The 9,604-nt window shown below is 46.1% G+C and overlaps 1 protein-coding gene across 1 annotated transcript in view; it reads left to right on the top strand.

The window, feature by feature from the left end:
* Positions 1–8,441, top strand: part of EFNB2 (ephrin B2) — a 44,296-nt gene extending 35,855 nt beyond the window's left edge. The window contains 4 exon segments of the mRNA XM_021695950.2: positions 2,451–2,543; positions 3,282–3,395; positions 4,744–5,093; positions 5,095–8,441. Of these exon segments, the coding sequence (XP_021551625.1) occupies positions 2,451–2,543; positions 3,282–3,395; positions 4,744–5,093; positions 5,095–5,133 (596 nt within the window). The 3' untranslated portion in view covers positions 5,134–8,441.
* The last annotated feature ends 1,163 nt before the right edge of the window (positions 8,442–9,604 follow it).

A 9,604-nucleotide genomic window follows, 5' to 3' on the forward strand; every position in this document is an offset into this window, starting at 1 on the left:
TCCTCCCATCTTAGAGTCTGTGGATGCTCGATTATAGATTGCAATTGATTTGAATACTTTGAGTTCTTTACGTTGGGGGGTTACTTGGACAAAATTTGGGGTAAACCAAAAGGAGCTCTGCATGAAAGTATTGATATTCAGAAAGGGCGTTGACCACAAATTAAAATAAAAAAAAAAAATCACCCAAATGTGATTTTGCTTCCAAACTGAAGAAGGAGAAGCAGTCAGCACTTTTGAATTTTGTTCCCAGGTGATGCTTCTTTACCTTGTCTTACCCGTTCTGGTATTCATTCCTTTATTTTTTCCTTTTAGATCTGAATCTTTGACCTTATTACCTCAAGGTTAAGATAAACAAACCCCTGTACCCTCCCCCTTTTCTGTGCATGATCCTTCAGATCTTATTTTTAACGTATTTGTTAAGCTGTTAGCCAGAAAAAGTTAGTCATTCAACTGCATTTGGGTGCACTTTGGCATGTGGGCACATTTATGCCCATATGATTTAGAAAACATGGAGATTCCATTTGAATTAAGTAAACTAAACTTTTGAAGCCATTAGCCAAATAAAGACCTCAGCTTTCTGCGTTTTTCTACATGGGAACATATCCTAATTTTTGAGAAAGATCAACTGAGAAAACTTGAAATAACTAAGTGAAGATTATAGCGCTCCCCAAAATGGTGTCTGGTCATAGATAGCCACACTGTTTTATGCCTTTAGGAGGAAAAGACACTTTGAAATTTAGGAACCTGTGTAGAGGAGGGAAAAGGGAAAGCAGATGGAGAAATGGGGAGAAAAACAGATTTTATTCGATTCACAGAGACATACAAAGTTTATAGGTATTTGTTTTAACTCCTCTGCCGGATATTTTCTCAACAGTCTACGAGAAGATACTGTCTACTTTTTACCCCCCAAAATTATTATGGCAGTGTTGCCCATTTTCCCAGGAGAAACTCAGTGCCAGCATCAGCAGAGGAGTGAGGTGTGGTTGTAAGACTGTAAACTTTAAGGAAACACTCAGATAAGCAAAGAGATATTTATACACACGAGAAGCAGCCATTGTTTTTAAGGAAAACAGTGAAAGTAAAAGTTGGTAACTCAAGAACACAAAGACAAGTAAGTAAGTGCCTTATTTTGCAGCTAATATAATTATCTGTAGCGTGCATATTTCTATGCGTGCACGAAGTCCTTGTTTGCCATTTGGAAAACAACCCATTAAAACAATGTCTTCAGATTTATTTTTACCAGAAATGCTGTCCCTGTTTCCGTGCCTTGCAAAGTACAGTGTTAGTAGACAAGCCTTTGATAATCCAAGTAGAGAATGACTTACAGTGCAGAAATGTATATGAAACACTTCTGTTCCTTGCCCCTTGAACTTTGGAGGAATGAAAATGTCTAGCATTCTCCACCTTCTTTTCTCTTCTGGAACTTGACCTGTAACTTAAATCTTCTTCCTCAGTGAAGTACCTGGCAGCCTGTCTTCTCGCAGCTTTAGTTAAAATGCTATTCAGAGGACACACCATCCTAAGGAGACAGAAGGGCAGTGTGTTTCAGGAGAGGAGAGCATAGGTTGTTTTTTTAAAAAAGTACTGAAAATGGTCAAATGTTCTGCCCTTTCTCCTCTTCCTCCTCCTCCCTCTTGAAGTGGGAAGCTAATCAAGCTGGTGAACAGGAGGCCACGGCTGCAGGACGTCCTCCCCATATACCCCAGGGTTGTTGCCGCGGGGCCCTGACCGAGCAGAGGACATGTGTGGTCCCCTCTGTCGGTCAAGTTGTCTTCTAGCAGGTAGCTTGGTTGAAGGGTTTGCCTGAGGTCCATCTCGGTAATAAGAACACACTTGCTGTTTCTGGTCCAGTACAAAACGATGGAGAGAAACTTCAGAATTTGAAGACCTGAATCCTAGCCGCCTTCTTCATCTCAAATAAGGCTTGGGAAAGAAGGAGAGGGGGTGTGGGAGTCTCCTCGTTTAGTGTTTACCGAACTAGGATGCTTGGCAAACAGGGAGCATCAAGCTAATTGTTCTTGAAGCAGGAAATCTGTAGTTGAGGAAGCAGGTGTTGTGGGATGATTACCATGTTTTAAAGTGACTGTATTAACTCTTTTGCTCTTTTGACTTTGACCCTGAAATAGTAAGGTTTTTGGAAGATGCTGTCCCTTTTATGTATGTGGACTACTTACTAAATCAGTTGGTTCTGAAGGAAGGAGAAAGCGCTTAAGTAAACTTGAAACCAGATAGCATATGCGCACCAGTGTGGACAGTCTCCATTTTTCTTTCTTTTCTGTTTTTTTCTTATGTTTGGCTTTCAGCATTCCATACTTTCAGAAAACTTGTGACTAAGAGTGAATTCTTATTTTTCAAATTGTTTTCAGACATTTCATGTTCATGTAAACTTGGCTTATTGATTTCCTGATTTTTCTTTATTTTTTTGTTTTGTCCATTTTATTTTTAATCAGCTACATCAAATGGGTCTTTGGAGGGCCTGGATAACCAGGAGGGAGGGGTGTGCCAGACAAGAGCCATGAAGATCCTCATGAAAGTTGGACAAGGTAAAGACCATCTGCTGCCTCATGAAGCCACCGTAATCTGGTTCGGCCCCCAGCGAGTATGGCACTAGTGCTGTTAATGCCCGCTTTCGGTCCCTTGTAGCGTAGTTTTGAAAGCAGACCTTTCTCTGTACCTTGAGCCACTGACAGATTGCCTCAAGTCAATGTAACACACTTTTTTTTATTAGAGATTCCTCTAAAAGTTAAGGTCAGCCAGGTCCGATGTCCATTGCCATATAGTGTATATATGTATATATGCACTCTTTTTTCTTCTTAAAAACGAAAGGCCTCTTTGATTCAAAAATTAAGATATCCAGAGTGGAAAACTTAAGTTTCTGCCATTTTGCCCATTTCTGCATCTTGACTACAGAAGACTTTAGTTCACTGAGCCTTTTCACATACAGATAACCTATTGTGCAGAATTATTCTTCTAATTAGAAATTGGTATAGTAGTCAATCAACTTGCTCGTTTAAATTGAAATGTCATCTGCAATGCTCTGCCTGCCAAATGCAAGAATCCCTATAGTTTGCACAGATGGCCTCACAATCTAAACCTCTGAAATAACTAGTATAACCGTTTTGTTTTAAAAGGAAAATTATATTCTTGTATGTCACAGTACTTTGCATAAAGAATCTTACGTTCATTGCTATTTATGCCTCTTGAGATATATATCCAAAAGCTCCTAGAGCTAGATCTCATTAGACGCCTGGGCTGTAAGTAATCTATTCTTTCTCATATAGATGCAAGTTCCGCTGGGTCAACCAGGCATAATGATCCAACACGACGCCCAGAACTAGAAGCCGGTACAAATGGAAGAAGTTCAACAACAAGTCCCTTTGTCAAACCAAATCCAGGTATAGCAGCATGAGTGTGTGTGGATAGGTCTGTGTGTTCCGGGCGCCTCGGGTCCCAAGAGGTGGAACAGAGTCCGAGCACTTGGATACCAGTTGGGTTAACTTGTAGTTCCTGGAGTCGGTAATCTTTGCTCTCAGTTAGTTGTTATTAATTTACTCAATCAGAACAAAATAACTCATTCCCACGAAAGGTTCACATTCAGAGGAGTAGAATTCATCAGATGTAGGTGTCAATTATGAGCACCACTCATTCAGACCAAAGTTATTTTTATTGGTGACACTTAATCGTGCCGGTTGCAACACTAGCTTAGAGCTGATGTTAATGTATATATAATTAATGTTCTAATCCCTCCTCTAATTATACCTAATCCACAAAGAGCCCGATTGATCCGCTTTCTACATTTTAGGTGGCAGCATCTTGAAATATTGCATAATGCCGCGTTTTTCAGGTGGTTATACCGCTGAATTTTTTTTTCACATTTTCAGTGTAAAATAAAATACCAGACGGATCCTGGGCCACAGTTTAGAATACCTGAGAAAGTTGGCTGTCATTTAACTTCATTTTCTTAACAGTCCTTGAACAGATAGCTATGTATTTGTTTGCACGCTAATGAAATTTTTATGTGGCGGTTGCTGGGCAGACCTCAGCAGTTTTGTATCCGGGATCTGTGTGCCTGGTTGGTAGTGGTGTGAATTTAGCATCTGCAGCAATATCCCCCCCCCCCCCCCCCCATCTCTCCAAGCGTCAAGGAGGGAAGTTGTTATTTCTAACTTCCAATGACAAGATGTGTCAAATTCTTGTGACAAACTGATAAATGGATCATATTATGATGCCAGGCGATTTTTTTTTTTCGTGCTTAACATTTGGGTTGGCAGCCTGTTCAGTGTGAGAGTTTCTGCCGCCTTCCAAATATATTTTAGGTGTAAATCAAATAATACAAACGAGGTACGAGTTGAGCGTTTTCCCAGGCCCCAGCAGTCCCGGGCATGCTCGGGCCGCGGTGCCAGTAGGCAGGGCTTGCCTGTTCAGAGTGCAGGAGGTTTGAGATTCCCACGGAGCCAGCGCCCAGGGAGGAAGGCGGGAGAGCAAGGGGCCGCGTCCTGCGTGTGTCCCCGCCCGTCCGCGCCGTGGAGGGACCGTGGCGCGTGTGGCTGCGAGGCGCCAGCAAGGCCCCCCAGGGTCGCCCATCCTGATGTGGGGGCCGCGCCGCCCTTGGCTCTGCCGCGACGGACGGGGCCTGGCGCGGGCGCGCGGCCGCCTGCGCGTTTGGGGTGGTGTGGCTTGCCGCCGGCCGCGCCCGGCGCCCCGCAGTGACCCTTCTGCCCCTTGTGTCTCCCCGCCCGGCAGGGTCGAGCACGGACGGCAGCAGCGCCGGACATTCCGGGAACAATATCCTCGGTTCCGAAGTGGCCTTATTCGCAGGGATTGCTTCAGGATGCATCATCTTCATCGTCATCATCATCACGCTGGTGGTCCTCCTCCTCAAGTATCGGCGGAGGCACAGGAAGCACTCGCCGCAGCACACGGCCACGCTGTCGCTCAGCACGCTGGCCACCCCCAAGCGCAGCGGCAACAATAACGGCTCGGAGCCCAGTGACATTATCATCCCGCTGCGGACTGCGGACAGTGTGTTCTGCCCCCACTACGAGAAGGTCAGCGGGGACTACGGGCACCCCGTGTACATAGTCCAGGAGATGCCCCCCCCAGAGCCCGGCCAACATTTACTACAAGGTCTGAGACTCGGCGGTGCCTTGGCTTTCCCGGAGGAAACTTCCTGACCCGCTGCCACCCGAGGAGGGTTTGATGACCCCCTGTGCCTCGACTGGACTGGAGCACAGCGGGGGAGAGGGAACGCCGCTTCTCGGAAGAGCCCTGTTGAGTTGGACAGCTTACCTCGCCGTAGCGCCCCAGCCGTGGTGGAGACAGACGCTCGCCAGCAGCGGGGAGCCGGGCGCAGGGCGGCAGCCCGCTGGGGCTGCGGCGCTCGCCTCCCACCCCTCCACCTCCAAGCCATGTGCGGCACTCAGGCCTGCGGGGAGCCGAGGGAGATGGAGCGCCCGGATGGGGGGAGCCGGGCGAGCCGTGGGAGCCTCCCGGGCCGGTGTCCCGGGCCGCTGCGCCCGGAAATGCGGTCTCTGCCTCGGGTGTCCCTCCCGAGGAGCGTCCGGACTTGACCCACAGACCTCGGGCTGGGGGAGGCTTGCAAGAGGTCCAGCTTCCAATCCTCACCGTGGCACCCCCCCCCCGCCCCCCTTGCCGATCTCCGGCTCCCCCTCCACACTCTGCATCACTGCTGGAACACTCACGTTGGGGGGTCTCCTGCTCCACGCACTTGGAACCGCAGCTACAGCGGAATGGGTAATACGCTTCTCGAAGTTGTGTTTGCTAATAAGGAGCCTTGCGGCCAGACGCCAGACTGGGCTGGCAGCCGTGGAAGACGAGGAGTTTGTGGAAGGGGGCGGGCCAGGGAAAAGGGCTGTCTGCAGATGCAGTTCAACGCCGCTGCCTCCGAAGCAGAGGGTCGGGTGGGGGAGAACCCAATTAGGTAGCACAGCACTTTGGTTTGGCTGAGATTTTAAGAGGCAAGTAGGAGACGCAACACCACCACTCGCAGTGGAGGAGGGTGCCTTTGAAGGAATCCGCTCTGATCACATGGCAACGTGCAGGAAAACCAGAGTCCCTCTTGGCTGGGGAGAACAAAGGGGCGTTGTTGGGAGAGGAACAGGCCAGGAGGGAAGGGGGCAGTGGGCCGCTGATGACAGATTTGGGCAGGACTGTTGTGGTACTGGCAATAAGATGTACAGCTTGGAAGCTGTAGGAGAGTCGGTCTGCTTTGGATGATGTTTAAAGCAGACTCAGCTGCTATACTGATCACATTTTATTAAACACAGGGAAAGCATTTAGGAGAATAGCAGAGAGCCAAATCTGACCTAGAAGTTGAAAAGCCAAAGGTCAAACAGGCTGTAATTCCATCATCATTGATGTTATTGAGGAGTTCTCTTATATAAAAGGTAGGTCAGATTCCCCGCCCCCTCCCCTCCTCAGTGCACCTGTCCCGCCCCCCTCCCCCCTGGAGCCTCCCTGACACTTTGGTTTTGGGAGGTGCTGTGCTGGCCCAGGGGGGGCTACTGAGCGAGGCCACAGCGCAGCTGCTCTGTGTCTAGGTGAAGCACACGGCGAACCTCTTCGAGTCCTTAAGCCGGAAATCGATGATGTCGAGGGGGAGAAGGAAGATAGCACGTATTTATAATAGGTATAGAGAACACAAGGGGTAGAAAGTGAAAGATTTTTACTAATATATATTTTAAGATTGCACACAAATCACACCAGAGGATGTGAAATTCACTTGTGGCAATTGCGTGGTCTCAACGCTCAGTGCTTAAAAAAGAAAAATTGGACAGCTACTTCTGGGAAAAACATCATCACTCCCCAAATAACAATAACGAGAGTAAATACAAAAATAACCCAGTCCTCTGAAGGCATCTCACGGAACCTAGACTAGGAAATGCAAGCCCCAAACACCAGGAAATGGACGTGACCGCACCATATGTTGAACAGTGGCAAGATGTCCGGGCATTTCTTCTCTGTGTTGTGTTTGCCCTTGCCTTACGGCTCAAGTGTTTGCCAACACCCACCGGGTCATGTGGAGGGGCTGCGGTGGCAAGTTCAGCTCCGGCCCCCTCCGCTCTCCCCGCTGCCCTCCCCGTCCCCTCGTCCCCTCCCTTCTGGGAAACAAAACGAGTAAACAGGAAACCTACTTTTTATGTGCTATGCAAAATAGACATCTTTAACATAGTCCCGTTACCATGGTAACACTTTGCTTTCTGAATTGGGAAGAAAAAAGAAACGTAGCAACAGCATTTTAAGGTTCTCAAACCTCCAGTGAATACCTGCAAAAATGAGTTGTCACAGAAAATTATTCCTTCTCTATTTCCTGAACCTGAAAATGATGTTGGTCCAAAGTGCGTGTGTGTATGTGTGAGTGGGTGAGTGGTATACATGTGTACATATATGTATAATATATATCTACAATATATATTATATATATCTATATCATAGGTCTGTGGAGGGTTGTCATGGCGACCAGCCACAGTACATATGTGATTCTTTCCATCACCCTACCCTCTCCTTTACGTGCATCCATACAAGATTTTCTTGTAAGCCATCAAAAATTAACCTTGAGGATGGGGGAGAGGGGCAAGAAGGGGAAAAATGGGAAATAGTCTGATTTTAATGAAATCAAATGTGTGTCTCATCGGTTGGCTACATTTTGGTTATATGCTAAACTGTGAAATCAGATGAATTGATGAAGAGTTACCTGCAACCAATTGAAAAGTGTTCTGTGCGTCTGTTTTGTGTCTGGTGCAGAATATGACAATCTACCAACTGTCCCTTTATTTGAAGTTGGTTCAGCTTTGGAAAAGTTACTGTAAATGCCTTGCTTGTATTATCATCCCTAGTCACCTGACTTTGGAATTTGCACCATAATGTTTAAGTGAAGATGCTGTAAATAGGTTCAGATTTTACTGTATATGGATTTGGGGTGTTACAGTAGCCTTATTCACCTTTTTAATAAAAATACACATGAAAACAAGACAGAAATGGCTTTTCTTACCCAGATTGTGTACATAGAGCAATGTTGGTTTTTTATAAAGTCTAAGCAAGATGTTTTGTACAAAATCTGAATTTTGCAATGTATTTAGCTACAGCTTGTTAAACGGCAGTGTCATTCCCCCTTTGCACTGTAATGAGGAAAAAATGGTATAAAAGGTTGCCAAATTGCTGCATATTTGTGCCGTAATTATGTACCATGGATATTTATTTAAAATTTTTTCGTTGTCCAATTTGTAAGTAACACAGTATTATGCTTGAGTTATAAATATTTTTTTCTTTATTCGTTTTACTTTAATAGCCTGTCCTAGGTTTTCGGTCCGCTTTACTTCCACATTGCAGTCAGCCCCCAGAAACGAAACCCGTGAGGTCACATTCCACGTCTGTTTCAAACTGAATTTGTTCTTAAAAAAATAAAATATTTTTTTCCTATGGAAAAAGCGCCTTCAAAGTCTTTTCCTTTCCCTCCTTTTTTTTTCTTTTTTCTTTTCTTTTCGCTTGTTATTTTAATTTGCTTTTCTACTCTGTTTTCTCTATAATTACAGTTATCCGGGACCTTCTGCCCGTGGGCATTCTTGTGCCCATTTTTCAAGTCAGGGCATGCACGTAATGTGATTGTTAATCTTGCAAAAGGCCACGAGCCCCTTGGTTTCCCCATAAAACTCAAACTCACATTTCACAAATATTTTATCGTAAGGTTTCATCAAGTCCTAAGTAAGCGTCCTAACCAGAAAGCATCTCTAGTTTCACCTGGATCACACCGTCTGAGCCGTGACCTCATTCAGGTGAGAGAGGAAAAGGAAGTCGAGATGCACTTCTGTTATCTCAACACTTAATTCCAGATTGATCCAGTTTCCATTCAAGCAGAGCAGTTTGCCATAGACGGCTTCATTGTTCTTCATGGAATAATCCCAGGAGGAAGGAAGAAAGTCCAATGTTCTCTGTCAAACTTTAACACTGATGAAATCATCCTTAAGAGGGAGGTACTTCAGGTGTGGGGGGGTTGAGAAAGAGCCCCAACCCAGGAGCCAGATGCTCCAGGCCAGACTGACTTGCCCCAGATCACAGCCCCAGCCAAGTGAAGAATTGGTAGGTTTCAACCTCCCCCCCCCCCCCCCCCCCCCCGGAGGTTCCCATGAAAGGCTGGTTTTAGAAGCAGGGATCTCCGAGGCATCTTCCTGACTTACTTGTCCTAAAGAAGGGTTGGTGGAATAAATGCTTTCCTTCAAAAAAAAAAAAAAAAATTCTCCAGGAGCCCACAGTTTCAGGTGATGCCAGAATGTTAGATAGCTCCGTCTACGCCATCTCTTTATTCCGAGACACTTAACCGCCCCATCACTGCAAATCCAAGTTCCAGGGCACAATTTACGGCCGAGTGACTAAGCAGGATGCTCCACCCTCTGTACCATATTGCTAATGAGCAGTCCAGGCTAGAACAAAAGCACAACAGCCAAGGATTCCATTTTCAACTGACAGGGCCGCCTTTATTGCAATTTAAATGACCAAAGACACCGTGTCATTGTTCCCACCTGGTGTTTGAAACTAAGTTGTCCAAACTGGGCAGGCCAAACTCCAGGAAGAAATAAAAGTGCACCCC

Source organism: Neomonachus schauinslandi, chromosome 3 (genome assembly GCF_002201575.2).
Source record: "Neomonachus schauinslandi chromosome 3, ASM220157v2, whole genome shotgun sequence".
Lineage (NCBI taxonomy): Eukaryota > Metazoa > Chordata > Mammalia > Carnivora > Phocidae > Neomonachus > Neomonachus schauinslandi.